This window comes from Arabidopsis thaliana (genome assembly GCF_000001735.4).
Source record: "Arabidopsis thaliana chromosome 1 sequence".
Taxonomy (NCBI): Eukaryota; Viridiplantae; Streptophyta; class Magnoliopsida; order Brassicales; family Brassicaceae; genus Arabidopsis; species Arabidopsis thaliana.
Genome location: NC_003070.9, coordinates 7,955,249 through 7,980,376, shown reverse-complemented (window position 1 = coordinate 7,980,376; position 25,128 = coordinate 7,955,249). Strand labels below are relative to the sequence as shown.

The 25,128-nt window shown below is 37.0% G+C and overlaps 4 protein-coding genes and 1 pseudogene across 7 annotated transcripts; 3 read left to right on the top strand and 2 right to left on the bottom strand.

Annotated features, from left to right (window-relative positions):
- Positions 1–1,566: 1,566 nt before the first annotated feature.
- Positions 1,567–3,953, top strand: AT1G22570 (Major facilitator superfamily protein). Of its 2 annotated transcripts, NM_102105.2 has the most exons (4): positions 1,567–1,927; positions 2,009–2,226; positions 2,323–2,882; positions 2,962–3,953. In NM_102105.2, exons 1-4 carry the CDS (start codon positions 1,804–1,806, stop codon positions 3,755–3,757), a joined length of 1,698 nt encoding a protein of 565 aa, NP_173672.1. In that variant the 5' UTR covers positions 1,567–1,803; the 3' UTR covers positions 3,758–3,953. The 2 variants fall into 2 exon arrangements, with proteins under 2 accessions (NP_173672.1, NP_001320492.1); NM_001332552.1 differs by lacking the exon at positions 1,567–1,927 and having other exon boundaries at positions 1,930–2,226; positions 2,962–3,910.
- Positions 3,954–5,980: 2,027 nt separating this feature from the next.
- Positions 5,981–10,129, bottom strand: AT1G22560 (annotated as a pseudogene; the record flags this gene model as incomplete). Its single annotated transcript has 1 exon — positions 5,981–10,129.
- A 1,555-nt stretch (positions 10,130–11,684) lies between these two features.
- Positions 11,685–13,877, top strand: AT1G22550 (Major facilitator superfamily protein). The gene is made up of 4 exons (NM_102104.4): positions 11,685–11,948; positions 12,038–12,255; positions 12,339–12,883; positions 12,962–13,877. The coding sequence occupies exons 1-4, from the start codon at positions 11,825–11,827 to the stop codon at positions 13,767–13,769; spliced, it is 1,695 nt and encodes a 564-aa protein (NP_173671.1). The 5' UTR covers positions 11,685–11,824; the 3' UTR covers positions 13,770–13,877.
- Positions 13,878–13,940: 63 nt separating this feature from the next.
- On the bottom strand, positions 13,941–16,564 carry AT1G22540 (Major facilitator superfamily protein). Its single transcript, NM_102103.3, has 4 exons — positions 16,052–16,564; positions 15,718–15,935; positions 15,040–15,572; positions 13,941–14,953 (listed from the first exon to the last, which is right to left on the bottom strand). Exons 1-4 carry the CDS (start codon positions 16,173–16,175, stop codon positions 14,155–14,157), a joined length of 1,674 nt encoding a protein of 557 aa, NP_173670.2. The 5' UTR covers positions 16,176–16,564; the 3' UTR covers positions 13,941–14,154.
- A 5,248-nt stretch (positions 16,565–21,812) lies between these two features.
- PATL2 (PATELLIN 2) lies at positions 21,813–24,932 on the top strand. 2 transcript variants are annotated; one of them, NM_001332551.1, is made up of 5 exons: positions 21,913–22,725; positions 22,828–23,592; positions 23,669–23,796; positions 23,891–24,026; positions 24,359–24,884. In NM_001332551.1, the coding sequence occupies exons 1-5, from the start codon at positions 22,051–22,053 to the stop codon at positions 24,602–24,604; spliced, it is 1,950 nt and encodes a 649-aa protein (NP_001320685.1). In that variant the 5' UTR covers positions 21,913–22,050; the 3' UTR covers positions 24,605–24,884. The 2 variants fall into 2 exon arrangements, with proteins under 2 accessions (NP_173669.1, NP_001320685.1); NM_102102.3 differs by having other exon boundaries at positions 21,813–23,592; positions 24,359–24,932.
- Positions 24,933–25,128: the final 196 nt, after the last annotated feature.

The following is a 25,128-nucleotide window of genomic DNA, read 5'->3' as shown; positions in this document are numbered from 1 at the left end:
CGTTCAGTCTAGGCGTGAGTACCAATCCTAACTCCTAAGGATACGACATCATAGCAACTTAGCAACCATGTATGATAAAATGGTTCACACAAATTATTTAGGCCCGTATTTCGGCCCCTTTTGATTTCGAAATATTTTGGGCCTATAAAAAAGAGAGAATGTTTGAGACTCGAGAGTAGTAAGAAAGGAGAGAACGCAGGTTTTTTTTTTTAAATGAATGATTTCAGAGAACGCAAGTTATACACGTACTACACGTATAACACGTTCCTCAGCAAGACAACAATATTATCTTATCCTCAAGTGGATGCAAATAATATAAAGATTTTAATATTCATTTACTACATCAACCCCCAAGAACAAAAAATGTCTTCAACAAACAAATCTACAATCAACGAAACAAACGTAATCACCAAATATGAATCAATCAGCAGTATGCTGAAAATTGTTGCCAACATAATTTAAGCATGCGACTTTCAAAAACTCGAAAAATTGTCAACAATTTGAGTAATCCGAATTTTTCTGTTTCTATTACACATGAAAAGACAAAGTAACATTCAAAATCCATCTCATCTGCTTGGCGCGATAACATATCTGATAAGACTTTTTTTTGTGTGTCCAAAGCTGATAAGGTTTCCAACTTTATCAGAATCAATCTATATTTGACTATTCAAAACTGAAATACAGGAGATTATTTCTGCTATGAACAAATATTATTTTGACTATTTGACTGATCTATCACAAACATCTTAGCCAAAAAATAAAATTTAGTGACCACAGCTTGAGAAAAAAGGAAACATTCGTGTAGAATGTATTTTGCTGATTTGTGGAGAGTATAGTCTTGTGCTGTGAACAAATACATTCATATTACCCTGCAACTTGCAAGTAAAAAGAAGTTATGAAGTGACAGCTAATCAGGAGATAAGAATAACTCGATCATAAATACGGAACACCGCAACAAGCGGACCAAAGAGCATGCAAGTAGCCACTAGCCAAGTAGGAGAAAGAAAAATATACAACTACATAATAAATATTCCAAATTAAAAACTTATTGATTTAGTCTCAGCATTTATACAAATGTAAAATGTTTATACAAATGTTGTCTATTTTTTTTATTGTTAACGAATTTTCTAATTTTGAAATAATAGTGATCAATTATGTTGCTTTTGTGACTAAAAAGTAAGTGAATTTACAAATAAAATGATACGTCAAAATTATGGTTAGCTAAGCCTAAGTCTAAGAGCTTGAATGATATATGGATTTTTGGTCGATCCAACCCAAAAACATCTAAATATTCTATCAACATTTATACTCAAATAACAATTGTACATCACTAAGTTACATGTTTTTTATAACTTAATTTTAAGAATAAGTCGTGATCAATCAAATTACCCTTGATGTTGACTTTTGATTGAAAAAAATGACAAAAAGAATTTGCTGATACAAAACAAAACATGGCAAATATCTAGCTCGTACGTGTATCACTTGTCCAAAGGAAGTATGCGTATTATTGCGTAATAATACAATAATATCGGAAAGTTATATAAAATAAAAATACAAATAAGATAATGTAATTGCATACTTATTTTTTAACGCGTATAGTACACTCATCTCAAATGCCAATAAATATACAGATACACATAAAAGAAAGACTAGAAAGTTTAGTTACCCAAAATATCATAAATTAATGTAATCGTGTTCACTAGTTGCGCAAGACAAAGAGATCTTTTAGCTTAAAAATCTCATTTAGGCATTTACCCTTTAAAAAGTTTTCACAGAGATTCTCAACCTCTATTGGTGAGAGAAATGAAGATACCAGAGGAAGAAGTTGCACTCTTAGAAGATTACGTTAGCGATTCCGTCGACCACCGTGGATTTCCCGCCGGAAAATCTTCCACCGGCGGATGGAGATCGGCCTGGTTCATTATAGGTAAAACACATCAGAAACAATCCAATTTTTTTTCTTTTTCTAGTTAAACTTCTAAGTCCCAGTCTTAAATGATTTGTTTAGGTGTGGAAGTTGCAGAGAGGTTTGCTTACTTTGGGATTGCCTGCAATTTGATTACTTACCTCACCGGACCTCTCGGACAATCGACGGCGAAAGCTGCCGTGAACGTGAACACGTGGTCGGGAACTGCCTCTATACTTCCTATTTTAGGAGCTTTCGTAGCTGACGCTTATCTTGGTCGTTACCGTACTATTGTCGTAGCTTCCCTCATCTACATATTGGTTAGTACTTTTGTCTTCTTCTAGTTAAACCGGTTTGATCTTTGTATGATTTAAACCGGGATTTTAGCTGAATTTGGAGGATTATTATTATTACAGGGGCTAGGACTATTGACGTTATCAGCTTCTTTAATCATAATGGGATTATCTAAGCAACGTAACGACGCTTCTGCTAAACCATCTATTTGGGTTAATACACTTTTCTTCTGTTCTCTGTATTTGGTGGCGATCGGACAAGGTGGACACAAACCGTGTGTTCAAGCGTTTGGTGCGGACCAGTTTGATGCTGAAGATCCGAAGGAGGTAATAGCGAGAGGGTCGTTTTTCAATTGGTGGTTCTTGAGTTTATCTGCGGGAATAAGCATATCGATTATTGTGGTCGCTTATGTTCAAGAAAATGTTAATTGGGCGTTTGGGTTTGGGATTCCTTGTTTGTTTATGGTTATGGCTCTTGCTATCTTCTTGCTCGGGAGGAAGATATATAGATACCCAAAGGGACATCATGAGGAGGTTAATAGTAGTAACACTTTTGCAAGAATCGGTAGAGTTTTTGTTATTGCGTTCAAGAATCGGAAACTGAGGTTAGAACATTCTAGTTTGGAATTGGATCAAGGTCTATTGGAGGATGGTCAGTCCGAGAAACGTAAAGATCGGCTCAAGTAAGTTCGAATATTTTGTGTTTTGTTTTAGTCTTTTGGCATAATTTTGAGTGTAAATTTCTTTACCTTGTGTGACAAGTTTCCTAGCAAAAGCAATGATCTCAAGAGAAGGTGTTGAGCCATGTAGTGGTAGGGACGTGGATGACGCGAAGGCTTTGGTAAGGCTTATTCCGATATGGATCACATACGTGGTGAGCACGATTCCGTACGCTCAGTACATAACTTTCTTCACGAAGCAAGGGGTCACGGTGGACAGAAGAATCTTACCGGGAGTAGAAATTCCAGCGGCTTCTTTATTGTCATTCGTTGGTGTATCTATTCTCATCTCAGTGCCCCTATATGAGCGTGTATTTCTCCCGATAGCTAGGAAGATTACCAAAAAGCCTTTTGGGATCACAATGCTCCAAAGGATAGGAGCTGGAATGGTGCTTTCAGTCTTCAATATGATGCTCGCTGCATTAGTAGAATCAAAACGGCTAAAAATCGCTAGGGAACACGGGCTAGTGGACAAGCCGGACGTGACCGTTCCAATGTCCATATGGTGGTTCGTCCCTCAGTATTTGCTACTCGGGATGATCGATCTGTTCTCTATGGTGGGAACACAAGAATTCTTCTACGACCAAGTCCCAACGGAGCTAAGGAGCATTGGTCTCTCGCTTTCTCTGAGTGCGATGGGTCTTTCAAGCTTCTTGAGTGGTTTTCTCATCAGTTTGATTGATTGGGCTACGGGAAAAGACGGCTGGTTCAACTCTAACTTGAACCGAGCCCATGTGGATTACTTTTATTGGTTGCTCGCTGCTTTCACGGCCATTGCTTTCTTTGCGTTCTTGTTCATCTCCAAGATGTATGTGTATCGTCGGCTAGACCAAGTCTAAGAATTCAGAGTACTAGTTTTTTTTTTTTTTTGGTAAGAAGAATTCAGAGTATTACAGTAGAAACTCTATAAATTAATAATGGTGAGACCATGAAATTTTATTAATTTATAGTGATATTAATTTATCCTCTAAATTAATAAATATTAATTTATCGTATAAGTTAATAAATATTAATTTATAGAAATATTTACGTAAAGTACAATACTATATTCTTTTAAAAATATTTTTTAATGTAATTTTCTATATGCTTTGTTGTTTGCATATATAATTATGTTAGGTTTTTATTTTAATTTGACTTTTTTAATTTATTTTCGTCAAGATTTGTATCTGTATATCTACGACATTAACGTGAACGTAAACGTAAACATGAAAGTTAATCCAGTTTCTCTTTACACAAATCATAACAATGCTTTCTCAAATAAAAGATTTTACAAAATCAACTATGACGGATCAAATACGCAAATAGTTATGTGAGTACAACAGAGATCATATCAGTTGTATTTTAAAAAGAGTTAGTTTGAACAAAAATTTCATATAAAAATTAGTCTTAAGATATATACTTAAGATCTATGATTATTAATTTATAATATTATTGGGACTATAATTTTACATAGGGATTTTAAAAAAATTATTATCTTATTATTTTATCGATTTTGATTAATTTTTATATTGGCCCAACTTGGGACCGACAAAATTTATTAATTTATCGTGTTTATTAATTTATCGAGTATTAATTTATAGAGTCTCTACTGTAATTTTGTTGACTTTCATATCAAACTTGTACGTTAACATGTTTATAGTTTGACTTCTTTTTTTTTTTTCGTTTTATTTCCAAAGTATATAGAATTGGCAACTTAAACATAAGGTAGAGGAGCCTACCAAAAAAAACATATCTATCATTGCATGGGTTTGGATTGGATAGCATTTATTTTTGGTTTCACAACACCGATGGGTCCATTGTTTTTAAGATATTTGCAAATATTGAATAATTATTTTATCGTTTTTTTTTACAAGAACATGCTTTTATGTTGACATAAATCAGTGTGACCATCTATCTTTAAGTACGTTGTTTGTCCAATTCGTAAATTGCAAGCAAATCTTATCCTTCTTGAACGATTTGCTGAATGGGCCGAAAGAAATTGAAGATTTCGAAACTGGAGGACAAAAGAATTTGAAACTCAATCATTACCTATTACTCCACTTGGAGAAAGCTTGGACCAACTTTGGATCTTGTGGAAGGAACAAAGAGCATATAGTATATATCATGTGTACACGCCATGTACCGATGATATACGTATTTGAAAGCGACGACTATGTTAGATAACTTGTGACTCTTAATTACTACTCAAGCAAATATTAAAACCATGTGTTACACGAAATGGGCCAAAGTGTCGGGTCATTTAATTTCTTACACAAGGGCAGTGAGGAGTGGTTGAGAAACTAAAGGCCTAGGAGTTATACGCGTTAGGCATTCAGCTACTACATATTATAAGAAAATAAAGACATTTTTAGTCTTCATCTAACTATTTCAAAGAAAGTAATAACGAGAGAAATTCACAATCAACTTTGTCCTTGGGACACTGACAAACACACAGCTAATAAATCAGAAAATATTAGTTCTGCGATTGAAAAATATCTTTTGTCCTTTTCACTGTTCTATCAAACTCCTTTTAAAAGAAGTTTAAGCAAATAACACGTATAAAGCCAACGAAGATTTAATTTAACAAATCAATCAGTTTTTTTTGTCCCGCATCGATTTTTGGGGTCTGGACGTAAACACTAAACAGTGTAAGTTATGGTCGTGCACGTGGAAAATTGTTTACCTTAAAAAGTAGAAAGAACGTGACGATAGTTGAACAACAACAAAAAAAGAAAGAAAAAAGAACGTGACGACAGCGTAACAATGAGAAATAATTGGATCAATGAATACACTGAACGGCCTACCTAGATTCATTTTATAAAGAGAAAGCAACAGAGATTTCAGAAAAAGAAAAAGCAAAAGCTAGGTTATTCATAATTCTTTTTTTTTGTCGCAAAGGTAGATTACTTGTTATATTAGATATTAGCACAATTACAACTGACTTGCAGAAAGTCATACCAAAAAATGAGACCAAGGGGCACAAGAAACACCCACTAAAAGGTCAACCCTGAGAATCCAAAAATTAACAGGGCAACAAAAGAATAAACCTCCCAAAAAGCAAGGAGCCAAAAAGCAGAAAGTCTTCAGTCCACAGAGGTTAGAACTCTCTCATCCCTAAAGACACCAAGAAGCCAAGCAGGAAAACTTACGGCCACGTACGATTGAAGCCTACACTCCTTAGTAACACTTTGGGCAATGAGATTAGCACCTCTATTCGAAGACACCGATTCAAGCACCACTTTCCAAACTGCAATACCATTTAAAGCTAACAAGATCTCCGAAGACTGAAACCTAAAGGAAGGCCAAGCTTGCGGCCTGTTTATCACCCCAACAAGCACCGCAGCTTCCACACCAAAAACCACCCTATTCACATGATGACTAACCATACTCTCAACAGCCCAAACAATGCTTAGAAATTGAGCCTCCAAAAAGGAGGAAATATTGGAAAAGGCTCTTCTACTGTGCATCAAGACATTGCCTCTGTCATTCCTCAAAACCCAAGCAACCCCTGCAAGTCTATTTCTTCTAGACCAAGACAGACCAACATTACACTTCACCCAATCAGTAGGAGGAGGCAGCCATCTAACAACAGGAGACACATTCCTAGGGGAAAAAACCTGCTGATCACTTTGACCCACTTCAGCCCTCCTTTCTTTTTCTACAACCTGAGCAGCAAACCAATCCTCCACATCTTTCCTCACTTTCAATATAGTTTCAAGAACAGTAAATCTTTTTCCTTCAAAAAAGAAAAGATTCCTGTTTTTCCAAATCCTCCAAATGATCCAAGGAAAGCTTCTTCTAAGTTCAACCGGCCACTTGAGGTTATCTCTGTTTATCAAAAAATGGTATAAATTTGCATAAACAGAGCCACATTCGAAACCTAACAACGGTACATGGATATTAGACATTGCCCACACTTGTCTTGGAAAAGAGCAGCTAAAAAGAACATGCTGAATAGACTCCCCTTCACAGCCACAAGTTTGACATCTAGAGTCCAACTTCATTCCTCTATAAGACAAAAGATCCACCACAGGAATGGCCCCACTAAGCACTTTCCACAGAAAAACCTTAATTTTTGGTTCAGTCTGAAGCTTCCAAACCTGAGTCTTCAAGTCATTAAGAGACGGTTGCATCATAGCCTCTATAGCCACTTGTCCTAAATTTTGATTAGAAGCCAACCAATACCCCAACTTGACTGAGTAGTCACCACTCTTATTGTGCTTCCAAATCCAGAAATCATCTAAAGACACCACCGGTCTATTCTCCCTTATTTTAACTACATCATCCGGGAAAAACTGCTCCTCCAACTTATCAAGTCTCCAATCTCTTTTCTCATAGTCAATAAGGTCAGAAACCAGGAGGTCAACATTGATGATTGGATTTTTAATCCAGGGAGCTCTCAGTCCATTATCATCAAGCCAATAATCAATCCAGACCCTAATACTCTTCCCATTCCCAACTCTTTTTACAAGACCTCTGCACAAAAGATCTCTCCCATGAAGGATGCTTCTCCAACCAAAGGAAGGTCTAGAACCCACATCACTATCTAAAAACTCACCAACAGGAAAATAGCGGCTCTTTATAAGTCTTGCAAAGAGGCAATCCGGGAACTGAAGCAATCTCCAAGCCTGCTTTGCCAAAAGCGCCTGATTAAAAAGGCCAATATCTCTAAACCCAAGACCACCATGCTCCTTAGGTAAACACAATTTCTCCCAGCTCAACCAATGTATTTTCCTTTGATGATCATTAGCGCTCCACCAGAAATCTGCCATAGCACTGGCCAGATTAGTGCAAGTAGTCTTCGGTAATTTGAAACATGACATGGCAAAAACCGGCATTGCCATTGCCACAGCCTTGAGCATAATTTCCTTTCCACCCTGAGACAAAGATTTAGAAAACCAGCTGGACAGTTTGGACTTTAGTCTAACCTTGATATAATCCAACATCTCAATCTTGGAACCACTGAAACACTCAGGTAATCCCAGATAAGTGCTAGCGTCTCCTTCTTTAAAAATTCCCAAACAAGTCTGAATTTCAGCTTTTTTCACAGTCTCAACCTTAGAACCAAAAGTAATCGAGGACTTTGCTAGATTTATGATCTGCCCTGTAGCTGCACCATAAGCTCCCAAAATACTTTGAAGAACCACAACCTCATCCTTATTAGCCTTACAAATAAAAAGGCTGTCATCCGCAAAAAGTAAGTGATGGATGATCGGCTTCTGAGAATTGGATACCTGAAAGACTACCAACAAGTTGAGCCCGATTCAGGAGATGAGTTAGCCCTTCTGTGCACATCACAAAAAGAAAAGGTGAGAGAGGATCCCCTTGTCTAAGCCCTCTCTCAGGGATAATCATACCAAAAGGAGTGTCATTAATGAGAACAGCATAGGTGACAGAGGAAACACACATCATCATCCAATTCACCCAAGTGAGGTGGAATCCCAAAGCTAAAAGGAGGGCTCTCAGATAGCACCACTCGACTCTGTCGTATGCCTTAGACATGTCAGTTTTGACCGCCATATACTCCTTCGCAAACTTATCCATAGTATGCAGACTATGAACAATCTCATGAGCAACCAAGATATTGTCGGAGATAAGTCTCTCAGCCACAAAGGCAGTCTGAGTATCAGATACAATCAGAGACAACAGGGGCTTCAATCTCTTGACCAAAACCTTAGAGACAATCTTGTATAAAACCGAGCAAAGGCTGATGGGTCTTAAATCAGACATGAGAACTGGATGAGTTACCTTTGGAATCAAACAGAGGTGAGTATAATTCCATTCAGTAGGCATCACACCTGTTTGAAAGACCATTTTAACCTCTCTTGTCACATGATCTCCCACGATCGCCCAATAATGTTGAAAGAACAGACCAGACATACCATCAGAGCCAGGAGCACTAGAGGGATCGATAGAGAAAACAGCATCCTTGATTTCCTCTGAAGAAACTGGACGAATAAGCCTCTCATTCATCTGATCAATGACTTTTGCTTCGAACCCAACAAACCAGTGAGAGAAACCAGAAGGATTAGAAGATTTGAACAGGTTGGAGAAGTAAGCAGTCGCTACCTCACCCCTTAGCACCATCAGAGAAATGCTCACTTCCATTGATATCCAGAAGTTTGTCAATCCGATTCTTCCCCCTATTATTCTTCACAGAATTGTGAAAGAACAGAGTATTACGATCACCACAATGCATCCAAGTTTCTCTACTCTTTTGACTCCAAAAAACCTCTTCCTCCCAGTACGCCTTAGCAAGCTCCTTCTTAAGGTAGAAAATTTGATAGAACCTTGGAGAAAGAGCCGATTGTTCCTCCTCTAGAGCTTTTTCAATCTTGTGAATGTTTTCTTGGGAGTTCAGATTATTATCTCTCTTCCACCCACTGAGAGCCTCTACACTTCTTAAGTCTGTCACTAACACAAAGGTCATTAACAACATTCAGGGGGTCCCACGACTGCAAGATGGTTTCCTCAACTCTAGGCTTATGCAGAAGCCTTTTGTCAAACCGAAACTGCCCTTTATAAGAATCTTGAGAAGCCATCAGTTTAAGCAAAACAGGACGATGATCAGAACCACGCATCTCCAAAAATTGTTGATTAGAAGCAGGGAAATTCTTCAGCCATTCCTTATTACCAAAAGCTCTATCCAATCTGCTCTGGATCCACAAGTCATACCTTCTCCCTGCCCAAGTAAATCTATTACCAGTACTCGCCAACTCCACCATCCCGCAAGCTTCATGCATTTCCTTGAAAGGTTTAAAGTAAGACTCACATCTCTTCGGGCCACCAATCTTTTCCTCATTATGCAGAATTTCATTGAAATCACCCACCATACACCATCTTTCTCTCCTTCCAACTCCAATTATGCTTAGTCTTTCCCAAACAATCTTTCTTTTTTTAAAGTCGGGGTCACCATACACACAAGACAGAAAAAAGTTCACCGCACCAAACTGCACTTGAAGATCAATCAAATTCTTATCAGCAAACTTGATATCGATCTTAACACTTTCCTTCCAAAAGATAGCTAAACCACCACACCTTCCAACAGGCTCTATAGAATACACTCTATCATAACCTAAAAATGTATGCAAATCAACAAGAACATCTCTACTATTCATAGTCTCCATCAGAAACAACATCTCAGGGAAATACTTTTTACGCAATTCCTTAAGACGAGGGAAAGCCAAGTCTTGAGACCGTCCCAAGCCTTGACAATTCCAGCTGATAATGCTCATTGCGCGGTGGGCAATCCCCCCTTTGGGATCACCTCTAAGGGATTGAGTTTTGTGGATTTTGCAGTGCTAGTTCCCTCATCAACTGCCTTTCGTTTCTCTTTAGCACCATGACTGAGACCTTTCTTCAACTCTTGTGATGCAGCAAGACCTGAAGCCGGTAAAGGATTAGCTTTCCTCTGATTCTTAGTTGGCCTTTTTCTTGCCTTTGCTTTCTTAGGCTTAATTCCGGATAAGCTAGGTTCAAAGAACCCAGCTTTAAAAACCGCCGAATTATCCTGAAAAGGCTGAGACAAAGCAAGAAAATTGGCATCCACATCAAAGGCATTAGGGCCAGCCTGATTTAAATTCCACGAATGTGAAGAACTTGAAGTCCCACCCTCTTCACGCAGATTGGGCTGAGCTAATACTTTTCCAACATTCCTCAAGTTAATCCCTTCATCAGCATAGCTAAAGAAAACTCCTTTGTCTTTAGACAAGTCCAGATGAACCACAGGGGCTGGTTCATGACTCAGCATTGACTTTCTCAGAACTGGATCCTTCTCTACTTCTCCAACAGACTTTTTCACCTTGTTAATCCTCAGCAGCTTCTCAGTTTCATCAGAGACCAAAAGATATTGTCTCATCCCTTCTAAAACATCTGCAGCGATTCTCGGTCTGCCCGTCAACTTGTCAATCCCAACTTGATCCTCTCTTAAAACCCCAAACAAAGGGTCTGATTCTTTCAAAACAGGGGGTTTCTTAGGTCTCTCCACTGGTTTACCAGAGCGTCTTGCCAAAGCAGCATCTTGTCTTGCTTTTATGAGGACAGGGCAAACATCTCTCTCATGAGTCAAACGTTGACACTCATAGCATCTCTTTTGAACCCGCTCATACTGAAAACGCACTTCTAGTTTATACTTAAACAATAATACGTCAAAATAAAATTTTCAATTTTTAGTTTCCCTTAAGTTTATTCATAAAAGTGTTTATACTTATTATACATGTAATGTGACGTTTTTAACTGAATAACAGTTAAAGGGTCTTACGACGGTTAGTTAAATTATAAACAATTTTAAGTTATACACTATTTAATTACTTTCTCGACTCATAGTACTTTCTTTATTATACAGGAATTGTGGTATATAATGCAACTAATTTTAACAAAAATAAAATAAAATCATGATAGCACAAAATAGTAATCTAAAATCATTATCTGAATTAACACGATTTAAAAAGGATTATTACACTAAGAATTAATAACAAACAATTACTAAAAAAAAAACTTTTAGCTTATTTAAAAGATGAAAATTAGCTTGTATGGATCGTGTCATTTAAATTTAGTAGCTAATAAACCCTAATAGTTGACTTTTGATTTCTGTAAGATAAAATAACGAAAACAGTGATATATAGACATGAAACCGCATGTTTATTGGTTGTTAGTTGTAACTTTAGATTATGTAATCATATTAGAGGATTAAAATATAGCTCGTGAATCACGTCCATTTAAAATTATGATAGCAGCTGTACAAATCATAAAAATAATACAGCTCCTCATAATCAATCACTCATCTGACTAGACTATATAAAAAGAATATATACATATCACAATCTATTTATCGTGTTCATTATTCACGCAGCAAATATAGCTTTAATATCAAAACTAAATATAAATAAATACATATAGCTTAAAATCCAGTTTCCTCCGACAAGAAAATGGCGATAGCCGAAGAAGAAGCTGCACTTATAGAAGATTCCGTCAGCGACTCCGTTGACCACCGTGGACTTCCTGCCGGAAAATCTTCCACCGGCGGATGGAGATCCGCCTGGTACATTATAGGTAAAGAACAGTTTTTGTGATTTGTAAATTGTCTCATAAACCATTATTTTTTAAACATTTTATTTTATTTTTTTGGTGTGGTTTTTTAGGTGTGGAAGTTGGAGAAAGATTTGCTTACTTTGGGATTGGTTCCAACTTAATTACTTACCTCACCGGACCTCTCGGACAATCAACAGCCACCGCCGCCGTGAACGTGAACACATGGTCAGGAACCGCCTCGATACTTCCTGTTTTAGGAGCTTTCATTGCAGATGCTTATCTTGGTCGTTACCGTACCATTGTTGTTGCTTCCCTCATCTACATACTTGTAATAACGTTCTTGTCTCTTACTTCAATATCTTGATAACATTTTAGAATTTTCACTAAAATTTGAGGGGATTTTTGTTACAGGGACTAGGACTATTGACCTTATCCTCTATCTTAATCCTAATGGGATTATCGGAGCAACGTCAACATAACCGCAACGCTTCTGCTAAACCGTTTTTTTGGGTGAATATATTATTCTTTTGTTCTCTGTATTTGGTGGCGATCGGACAAGGCGGACACAAGCCATGTGTTCAAGCTTTTGGTGCTGACCAGTTTGATGTGGGAGATCCAAAGGAGAGAATAAGTAGAGGATCGTTTTTCAATTGGTGGTTCTTGAGTTTATCCGCGGGAATAACTTTGTCGATTATTGTGGTGGTTTACGTTCAAGACAATGTTAATTGGGCTCTTGGGTTTGGTATCCCTTGTTTGTTCATGGTCATGGCTCTTGCTCTCTTCTTGTTTGGAAGAAAAACTTATAGATATCCAAGAGGAGATCGCGAGGGGAAGAATAACGCTTTTGCGAGGATCGGTAGAGTTTTCTTGGTGGCGTTCAAGAATCGGAAACTGAAGTTAACACATTCAGGTCAGTTGGAAGTTGGTTCGTACAAGAAATGTAAAGGACAACTTGAGTAAGTTCACAAGTCTTGAATCTTTTGAGTTTTGGTTTATTGTGACTTGAGTATAAAGTTTTCTTTATTTTTACTAAGGTTCCTAGCAAAAGCGTTGCTACCAGGAGAAGGAGGTGTAGAGCCATGTAGTAGTAGGGACGTGGAAGACGCGATGGCTTTGGTTAGGCTTATTCCGATATGGATCACATCAGTAGTGAGCACGATTCCTTACGCTCAATATGCTACTTTCTTCACAAAACAAGGCGTTACGGTGGACAGAAAAATCTTGCCGGGTTTCGAGATCCCTCCGGCTTCTTTTCAAGCACTCATCGGTTTATCGATTTTCATCTCAGTTCCAACTTATGAGCGTGTTTTCCTTCCGTTAGCTAGATTGATTACCAAAAAGCCTTCAGGGATCACAATGCTACAAAGAATAGGAGCTGGAATGGTGCTCTCCAGCTTAAATATGGTGGTTGCAGCGTTAGTAGAAATGAAACGGCTCGAGACGGCTAAAGAACATGGGCTTGTGGATAGACCGGACGCAACCATCCCAATGTCCATATGGTGGTTCGTTCCTCAGTATTTACTACTTGGGATGATCGATGTATTCTCACTAGTGGGGACACAAGAATTCTTCTACGACCAGGTCCCCACGGAGCTAAGGAGTATTGGTCTTGCACTTTCTTTGAGTGCGATGGGTCTTGCGAGCTTCTTGAGCGGTTTTCTAATCACTGTGATTAATTGGGCTACCGGGAAAAATGGCGGCGATAGCTGGTTCAATACTAACCTGAACAGAGCCCATGTCGATTATTTTTACTGGTTGCTTGCTGCTTTCACTGCCATTGGGTTCTTGGCGTTTTTGTTATTATCCAGGCTGTATGTGTATCGCCGTGTAGATCAAGTCTAAGAAAAAAAAAGTCAACGTGTATCTACTTTCATATCATATTTGGTTATTCATAACGTGGTTAGAAACTCTTTAACCTATTTTTTATTCAACAATTTTAGTTTATTAAGATGAAATCTCTGGAAGTTAGCTTGGAACACAGCTGGATAATATACACGATAAGGAAAAGACTATACACCAAACATGAAAAAATATACATTTACTGGTGTTGAGCCATGTAATGGTAGGGACGTGAAAGATGCGATGGATTTGGCAAAAGAGCCACATGATCAACACGATATACCAGACATGAAAAGTATACATTTGCACAGTAATGATTTGTGTATTCAAAAATTACACAAGAGAGGGAAAGAGAGTACCTGCGATATTTAAACGAGAGATTTTGGGTTTAACTGGTGTCGAGCCTTTTAGAGACGTAAGACTTTGCAACATACAAGTAGGAGGCTAAGCCAATGAAGCTGAGACAAGCGAGTAACCAGTAAAAGTAATCGAGATGAGCTTGGTTCAGGTTGTTTGCGAACCAACTCGCTTGACCAGATTGGCTTGTCGCTTTCTCAATGATTGATATCATGAAACTGCTGAGAAAGTTACCAATACCGAATATGCTCAAGTACAGAGCCAACCCCACACTCCTCAGCTCATTCGGGACTTGGTCATAGAAGAACTCTTGAAGACCCACCATTGCGAAAACATCCGTGATACCAAAGAGAACATACTGAGGAACTAACCACCACACACTCATTGGAACCGTAGCGTCAGGTGAATCTACGAGCCCGTAATCCGCAGCAGTTTTAAGCCTTTTCATCTCCACTAGAGCGGCTACAACCATAGCAAGGAAAGAGAGGAATATGCCTGTGCCGATTCTCTGAAGCATTGTGATTCCGCCTGGTTTATGTGTAAATGATCTTGCAATTGGGATTAGTACACGGTCGTAGATTGGGATGAAGATGACTATAGAGAGGCTGATGAAGGACTGGAGGGTAGCCGGAGAGATCTTGTAACCAGGTGTGATTGATCTCTCCATTGTAGCTCCTTGTTTGGTGAAGAAAGTTGGAGACTGCGCAAACACAACCGCATAAACCAAGCATGTTAACCATATCGGAGCTAACCTAAGCACTGATTTTGCTTCTTCAAGTTCATCTATACTACAAGAACCATTCTTTGCGACCAGAGCTTTGTTGAGAAAACTGCAGTTGTAACAAGAACCAATATGCTTACTATAAGTATTTATGTGATAACAAAAAAAATCAGAGGAGACAGAAAGCTGTCTTACCTAAATTGCTGAGAGCTACTGCAAGACACAAGACCAAGTCTCTCCTCTGCAGCAGCTACATCTAAAGCTGAAACACTCCAGTTCTTTACAGCCGCTACATAAACATTTCCAATCCTCACAAAAGGACTTTGATCTTCTCTTCGAATACTGAACCGATAAGTGCAGGTTCCAAGCAAGAGAACAACCAAAGCAACTACCATAGCAATGCATGGAATACCAAAGCCTAACGCCCAACTTAGATTATCTTGGATATAATTCAACACCCATAGAGTTGTTAACGTCCCAAAGCACATACCAAAATACCACCAATTAAAGAAAGAACTCTTTGCTTTGCACTCTTCAGGTTCCTTTTCATCAAACTGATCCGCTCCAAAAGCCTGAACACACGGCTTGTGACCACCTTGAGCTAAAGCCACTAGATACAATGCACTAAAGAATGTAATTACTTGAAATCGAGGAGAGCATGACGAGAGTAGATTCGAAACTTTGCAGTCTGAAGGAATCATTGCAGATAAAGTCAATACACCCAGCCCCTGTTGTTCAATCAAATCACTATACAACTTCAGACTCATCTCTAGAGTTGATGAATCTATATAGAGAACAGAACATTTGAGAGAGAGAGAGAGAGAGAGAGAGAGAGAGAGAGAGAGAGAGAGAGAGAGAGAGAGAGCTTCGTACCACTATATAGAGAGCAGAGGCGGCGAGGATTGTCCGGAAACGACCTAGAAACGAGTCAGCGACAAAAGCACCAAGGAGAGGAAGCAACGACGCCGTTCCAGACCAAGCGTTCACGTTAGCCGCCGCAGCCGCCGTCGATTGTCCCAGTGGTCCGGTCAAATACGTTATCAGATTCGACGATATCCCATAGTAAGCAAATCGCTCAGCAACCTCCACACCTACCGTCGGAAAACAAAACATAACCAGAAATTAAAAACTCCGGCGAAGTAAAAAAAGGAGAACACTGTAAGATTACGAAATTGGCGGGAAAATCGGCGAAATCTCAGGGAATTACCGATGATGAATCCGGCGGATCTCCAGCCACCGGAGGAAGATTTGACGGCGGGTTTGTTCCTGTAGTCGACGGTGACAGCGAGAAGTGGAGTCCCAGCTTCATCAACAGCGCCGGAGATCGACATTTCAGTTAATCGGCTTCTCCAAATGAAGAAGTAAATATCTGAAGAAGTCTTTTGTATCAATCAATCAAACCAAATTTGATTTCTTGTTTTGGTGTGAATGAAGAAAACAAAAATAGAGATGCTTTGGTGTTGTTACTCGCATCACTGTGGAACATTTATCATTTTTATTTATGGTCGTATTTGTTTCCTTATAAACAAAAGTCATTGGCAATTGCATTGAATATAGAGATAACATTTTGGGGACGAGAGAATCCTTTCCTCTTTTAGTTCGTGGTACTTAGTTTTTTTTTGCTCTTTTTGAACATAATCTTTTGTAATAAATAGCCCTTTGTAACACGAAATTAGTGGAAGTTTTCTCCACTAGTAACATAGATAATACTACAATGACATGTTCAAGTTTCAACGATATCATCAACGTTAACCTCGGTAATATTTATAGGGTGAAGAAGATCATCACTTTAAAATCAGCGACGTTCGTGAAATATTTATTGCATTCTCACAATTCCGCCGGAGAATAATTCTAGAAATTTTTATCACCAAAATCATCATGCTTAAGTAAGAGAGAGATAGACAAAAAAATTGTAACAAGTGGAATTATCTAACACTTGGCTATGAAGTTTTGCGATGCGATGGCCACTTCATAATACTGTATCAATAAAGGTTTGGTAACGGCCAACCATAAAACGAGTCGAGTCAAAGCTTCTAAAGTTTGACTCTAGAGCGAGTAAATCTTCATAGGAGAAACTGCTATTCTCTCGTTATCTTTCTCCTACAAACAATATATTTTTTTCTCTAATTTAAGCATAACACGTTGTTATTAGGGAGCAATTGCCTTTACTGATTGCTATATCACTAGAAGAAAACAATCTTAATTTTTGACGACCATGGTCAGAAAAATACCTACAAAAATTTGTGACCAATTTATTTCCAACTTTTGATGAAATAAACATTAGTCGTTACCAAATTAAGTTGTTGGACATTATTCGGAACCTTCATCGGAAATTTGTTGAAACGTCATTAGAAATGTGTTAGAAGTTCATAAACTTTACACATGTCGATTAATGGTAATTTTCGACAATTTTCATTTCGAACAAACTTAAGTGTTGTTTCCGACAATATTTCCGAATATGATTTCTCTTTTTAGTTGAGTTAGTTGGAGTTGAGAATTCTATAATGGTGTTTTTCTAAGAACCTCATATATTTTCTATGCATTTCTAATTAGTCTAATTTGTTTGTACTCCTATTATCTGTTAAACAATTTTGTATTTTTATTCTCAAGTTCTTCGTTTTTCTACCATTTCAATATATTTTCTCCTTTAGTATGATTTGTATGAAATTTTATTTGCTACTTAACTATTTCCTATTATTTTAATTTCTTTTATTAACATAACTTCTTATTTCACTCATAATCTTAATACTGTGATTTTAAACCTTTTTGTGTAAATAATGTATTGACGAAACTAGTTAAACATAGACATCTCTTATACAAAATTAAAAATCCCAATAATGGTTGATAATCATTGCTAAATTGTACCTGGCCATCAATCATTTGTTAAGAAACTAGAACGACATAGTATATAATATAACTAACAATTCTTTATTGGAGAATCAAAAGAAATAAACACAGCTAAATCCAATATTTTGTTAGTGGAGTATATAATAAGACGGCACCACCAGCAAATGACACACCAACCAAACAGCTCGGCCTACTTTTAGCTTTTGACAAATTCAAAGCTACCTGAAAGAATATAATTAACAGATAAGTTCTCCGATCCCACGAGATTATGCTACCTAACTTTTTTAGTTACATTCATATACATTTTCAAGCAGTGGATCAATTCTAGTTCTACTATCTTTTATCTTAAAATATTACTTCCCCTAGTTTAAGAAATTTGATTATACACAATGAATTGGTCAGCAAAGCTAGTGATTTGGTATGGGTTTTAGACGTTAGCAGCAGTGCCTGACCAAGAAATATTGACATAATAAAAAAAACAATACAATTAATCAGTTATTGAAACAAAAGCAAAAGAGAGTAAAATGCATATACAAAGGAATGAAGGGGAGTTGAATAAATTTGCATAATTTTAGTGGGTGTATTTGGTTGACATGTAACATATAATTCATATAAAATATTGCGTTTCAATTAGTAACATATGAAATGTTTTCTTATTGTAATGGCCCATATGAGGAGTTGTAACGATGAGGTGTGTTGTGTAGGCCTACATGAATCAGGCTGCTTATTAAATTAAACTGTAATCCTAATAGTTCTTGTGACAGCTCCAATCTCATGAAATTTCACTGTTAATATCAAATTTAAAATATTTAATTTATATTTTATATAATAAAGTAACAATTGATTTTTATTTTCGTTTTGTTTAGATTACAACGCATCAATACGGGTCCAAATATGTATACATTATTAATACGAAATCATAAGATGCTTTCTTTACGTGCGAAGCAGTCTGTTATATGTGTGTCATCCTCTCATTTCATATGGTATTTTACTTTTTAAATGCTTAATGTGTGAATCTTCTAGTTTTTTTGTTTTGCAGCGAAATGAAAAAGAATTAGTAACGAAAAGACTAATTTATAATATGTTTATGCAATAATATGCTCTCTCTTTCTCTCTATATACATATATTCTTACATGTCATATTGTCATCTAATTAAGAGGATCTCTTAATTATTCGTTTCTGCCGGCAAAAAAAAAAGAAAACAATTAGTCGTTTCCATGTAATAATCCTATGTGATTGGATTGTGATAAAATATAATGATTTCAATTTCATGATCTCATATCTCTGTTATCAAAAAGATTTAATTCAAGACCACATATAGAAGATTTCTAGAAAGTTTTAGTTTAGTGTTGCCCAACTTGTGAAAAAACTAGAAGTAATATCTATGAACAATTTGAATAAAAGGAAATAGGTTGATTTATTTTTAGGAAAATTTATTAGAGTAACCCATATTTTATACATAATGACCCAAAAGGAATGCTAAAAATATGAGTTATTTGAGTAATAATTATACCTAAATTATCCTTGTTTTCCTTTGCAGAGAAAAACAATATTACAGAAATGCCATTACTATTTAATTCCAGCAAGGCAATAAAACCACATTTATTTACGAAAATGCCATCGTCGTTTTTGGTAAATCTGTGGCTCTTGTTGCGACGGATTTGTTATCGATCACAGATTTGTTGGTCAACCACAGATTTTTTACAACAGACTTGTTTTGTACCACAGACTTTACTGTGTTATGTTACGCCAGATTTTTTTTTTTCCGGAGATTTTTTAACCGTGACTGATTTGTTTCATATAGTCTCCACAGATTTTATTTAAATTTCAAAAGTAAGAATGTTGAAACCAAATCTGTCACTGATTTGTTTTCCGGACCACAGATTTTTCTTTATGGTGGCAACAGATTTTCTATTTGCACCCAAAAATCTGTTGTGTTATAACAGATTTGTTAACCTCGAAAAATGTTATATAGGCATGACAGAGTTGTTTTGTGTAATCACAGATTTAATTAACTTGTTAACAAATCTGGTGTTTTACAACAGATTTTTGTTAAAAAATAAAATTACTACACAGTCACATAATGATAACAGATTTGTTTTTAGTGATGACAGTTTTGTTTTTCAGTGTCAAAGCATAACAGATTTACTCATGTCAATGTTATGGCCGATTTGTTTATGACTAGAATAACCTTTTTAGTAATAACAGACTTTTTTTGGCAGATTTATTTTTAAAATTTCGAAATTTTTTGTTATATGAGATTTATTAGTTAGCCCTCAATTAAATTATTTCCGGTTTGATTGTATGTTAAATCCGGTTTGACTGGATTTTTTTTTTTTTTTTTGAAAACGTTACGACAGACTTTTATTAGCCGACAGATTTTTCTGAAATATTACCATATTTGAGTCAAGGAATATTCTCGTAACGCCTAGGGTTTTCAATGAAAAAAACTGCCATTGTCGTTTTCTTTTTTCTTCTGTAACGCCTACCAAATCTAATTTCAATACAATCCATTATTCTTCTACCTATTCGAGATCTTAGTTGCTTCATCTTTGATACAAATTCGATTCCCTTGTTTATTCGATTCTCTCTTTGGTATGGATCAAGTAATTCTCGTGTGTGGTAAATGGGTATATGAGAAAACGAGATGGCTTTTTGTGGTTGATAGTACAAAAGGTTGCCGTGTACTTGAAGGTAATAGTCAAACCAGTTATGATGATTTCATCCAAATGGTGTATGAGGATTACAATATCGAGAATATCAAATTGTATCACCACAGAAAACAGCCCACCAAAACCTACTAATCCTCATAATTCAATAGTGATAACATACAATCTGCCATTCTTAAACAATCTACGACAATATTACTTTAATTGATAAAAAATAAAATGTGGAAAATGATTTACGAGCTACAACGGATTGATAAGAAATAGACTTTTCGGTGTTACTCGAAAACATGATCTTAACTTTTCGGTGTACAAGAACTGGAAAACACGAGCGAAAGGCTTTTTAATTTTACATACTAAAGTTCTTAACTTTTGGTTTGCCCATTTGCTTAGTACGTTCCTTTACAAGCTATGACAACAATTAATTTAATTGATAAGAAATAGAAATGTGGTTTCCATAACCGGATTTCTGAGTTTTGTTATTTTTACATTTGTTTATTTATTTTTATTAGTAATTTTTTTTTTTTTAATCAAAATATAGTTTTAATACTGACTGAGGTTAAATAGTGTTTTAACTTAAAATATGAGTCATAATAGTTAGTCATCGATTATAGGAGTCACAATAGTTATTTCTATTAAGATTAGAGTCAGTCTAAGCAATTTTCACTTATTTTTACGTTGGTGAACATGTTTGTTTACATGAACGAGTAAAACTTCATAGTATCTTAGGAGGTACGGGACAACGACATTTTGTTTTTATTAATATTCTCTTAATCATTAAAAAGGATAAACATGTTTAACATAGTACATGTCAGTAAATGAAAACATAGTTAAGTAAGAAAATTCTACAGATATTTACAAATGTTTATTGAAAAAAAAAGAGAGAAGACAACTCTATTCTTGGAACGATTCAAGTTTTGTTTTGTTTAATCTAAACGTACACTTAGGTGATGATACGATAACATGGTGTCATGATTTGATAAGAAAACCACTTTAGATAATTTATTGAAAGCCTGATTAGCTTTATAAACACACATATATTCCCCCATCAAAATATTCTACTTTTCCCTCAAACAAACAAATATTGATCGTACTTTGTTCCTTTAATCTCGAAGTTGTCTTTACGTAATATGAAAACATAACATAACTCTCTTGATATTAAATCTAGGTCTAGAACTCATGCGAACCAAGTTTTGGAAGAGAATAAAATGAACCTAAGAATATATCAAAAGATCAAAAATATCCAAAGAATATGCAAGAGTTAGAAGTGAATCGGAGATCAAAAAGCTGTGACTGTGAGTAAATTAGACAATATATCCTTTCCTTAGAGAAGAAAATTAGTGTAACGAATCTAAAATATAAAAGGAATATGAATAAGTAAAATATTCAAAAAAGTTGCTAAATTAGTTAATGTTTAAAATTGGTGAATCCAAAATTGAGAGAAGCAAAAGACGGCCGTTTGGAGAAAGAGAAAATTTGGGACCCTCTACTAAGAAAAGTATCTTCCAAATTAGCTGTCCAACAGCTCCGACCAGTCTGTTCTCTTTTGCTCTTCTCACACACACACAAACATAACATCTCCTCCATTTTCTCTCTTCTCTCTTTTTATAAGAACTCTTCTTCTTCTTCTTCTCTCTCAATTCCATCTCTCTCTCTCTTTCTAGTTCTTGTTCCCTTTCGAATCAAGTGATCATGGCTCAAGAAGAGATACAGAAACCTACTGCCTCTGTTCCAGTGGTTAAGGAGGAAACTCCTGCCCCGGTTAAGGAGGTTGAGGTGCCGGTTACTACGGAGAAAGCTGTGGCTGCGCCTGCTCCGGAAGCTACGGAGGAGAAAGTTGTGTCTGAGGTGGCGGTGCCTGAAACAGAGGTGACGGCGGTGAAAGAGGAGGAGGTTGCGACGGGAAAGGAGATCTTGCAATCGGAGTCGTTTAAGGAGGAAGGCTATTTGGCTTCTGAATTACAGGAAGCTGAGAAGAATGCTTTGGCTGAGTTAAAGGAGTTGGTTAGGGAGGCTTTGAACAAGCGTGAATTCACCGCGCCACCGCCACCACCAGCTCCGGTAAAGGAAGAGAAAGTTGAGGAGAAGAAAACAGAGGAAACAGAGGAAAAGAAGGAAGAAGTTAAAACAGAGGAAAAATCTCTTGAGGCTGAAACCAAAGAAGAGGAGAAATCTGCTGCTCCGGCCACCGTAGAGACCAAGAAAGAAGAGATCTTGGCCGCTCCGGCTCCGATCGTCGCAGAGACCAAGAAGGAAGAGACACCAGTTGCTCCTGCTCCGGTAGAGACTAAACCGGCTGCTCCGGTCGTTGCAGAGACAAAGAAGGAAGAAATATTACCAGCTGCTCCGGTCACCACAGAGACCAAGGTGGAAGAGAAAGTCGTTCCAGTAGAAACCACACCGGCTGCTCCAGTCACCACAGAGACCAAGGAAGAAGAGAAAGCCGCTCCGGTCACCACAGAGACCAAGGAGGAAGAGAAAGCAGCTCCGGGAGAGACCAAGAAAGAAGAGAAAGCAACCGCCTCTACTCAGGTCAAGAGGGCCTCAAAATTTATTAAAGATATATTTGTCTCAGTCACCACTAGCGAGAAGAAGAAGGAAGAAGAGAAACCAGCAGTAGTAACAATCGAGAAGGCTTTCGCAGCTGATCAAGAAGAAGAAACAAAAACCGTTGAAGCAGTCGAAGAATCAATCGTCTCCATCACTCTTCCAGAGACAGCTGCATACGTAGAGCCAGAAGAAGTCTCAATCTGGGGAATCCCACTTCTAGAGGACGAAAGATCCGACGTGATCCTCCTCAAATTCCTCCGTGCACGTGACTTCAAGGTCAAAGAAGCCTTCACGATGCTGAAAAACACCGTCCAATGGCGCAAAGAGAACAAGATCGACGACCTAGTCTCAGAAGATCTTGAAGGAAGCGAGTTTGAGAAGTTGGTGTTCACTCACGGTGTCGACAAACAAGGACATGTCGTGATCTATAGCTCGTACGGTGAGTTTCAGAACAAGGAGATTTTCTCAGATAAAGAGAAGCTTAGCAAGTTTCTCAAATGGAGGATTCAGTTCCAAGAGAAGTGTGTGAGGTCTCTTGACTTTAGCCCTGAGGCTAAGTCATCGTTCGTGTTCGTTAGTGACTTCAGGAACGCTCCTGGACTTGGTCAGAGAGCATTGTGGCAGTTCATTAAACGCGCCGTTAAGCAATTCGAAGATAACTATCCAGAGTTTGTCGCTAAAGAGGTAAAGAAATTAGCATTTTGATCATGATTACAACAAGTTTGAATCTTTGTATGAATTGTGGTGTTATTATTTTCAGCTGTTCATTAATGTCCCATGGTGGTACATTCCTTACTACAAAACATTCGGAAGTATCATTACATCGCCAAGGACAAGGAGCAAGATGGTCCTTTCTGGTCCATCCAAATCCGCTGAGACCATTTTCAAGTAATTATGGTTCAACTATAATAATAATACATCATATAAAATGTTAATCTTCATACATGCAGAAGCTTATATCCTCTGTTTTTGGCTGAAATAGATACGTAGCTCCTGAAGTAGTCCCGGTTAAGTATGGTGGACTCAGCAAAGATAGTCCATTCACCGTTGAAGATGGAGTCACCGAGGCCGTAGTTAAATCGACATCTAAATATACCATTGATTTGCCTGCTACAGAGGTATACATTGTTTTTTATGTTATTTTTGCATTTGCATTATAGTTTAATTTTACATTTTATGTCATATTTTCAAATGACCCCCAATTTTAGCATTTTCTACTTAATTTATATTTGTTAATCTTAAACGTAAATGGTAAACCAAAACACAGAGAGAAGATTTGATGATTCGCGTTTGTTTATGCGCTAAGAATTGGTATAATCATTTTTGCATGTTAACATAAACGTGAAAACTAGCGTTTGGCACAATAAATGGATGGAACATTCTATTTGAATAAATTGGTATAATCTTGCTAGAGATTAATGATGTGGTTTGTGTTGTTTTTGCTACATAGGGTTCCACGCTCTCATGGGAGCTTAGGGTTTTGGGTGCGGACGTGAGCTACGGAGCTCAATTTGAGCCAAGCAATGAGGCAAGCTACACCGTGATTGTCTCTAAGAACCGGAAGGTCGGTTTAACTGATGAACCGGTGATAACCGATTCTTTCAAGGCAAGTGAGGCGGGAAAGGTCGTGATCACGATTGACAACCAAACCTTTAAGAAGAAGAAGGTGCTCTACAGGTCCAAAACCCAAGCATAAGATTATGTGTCCGATCTTTGAATGAATGAAGAAACAAGAAAGATGGTTGGGAATTTTAATTCATTTAATTTAGTACGTTTATTCATTTGTGTATTTTTGAAACCTAAAAGAAGGTTTGTGTTTTATGGATGGTTTTGATTTGTTTTGGTGATGGGATTTTTTTTTGTTGATGATTCTTATATATACAAAATATTTGTGTGCCAATGTGATTACCATTCAATTTTTTTGCTATGTGTGTAAATTTGAACTTATATTAGTCTTTTTCTACTGTGGTTGTGTCAAGTTTTGTTCCTTTCGGACCGTTATTCTTGGTTCTTTTAGACAATTAGTTAAAGCGGTTAATACATTTTAACCTGATTTTGAATGAAGAGAAAGGCAGAAAGATAACTTGCTAAAAACATAACTAACAGTACAACTAGATCAGAAATACAGTTTCCTTTTCTGACGGACCACTATTCTTCATTTTATATATCACTTCTAGAGATTATTTCTGACATTTTCAAAATCGTCTGTGCTTCATTGAC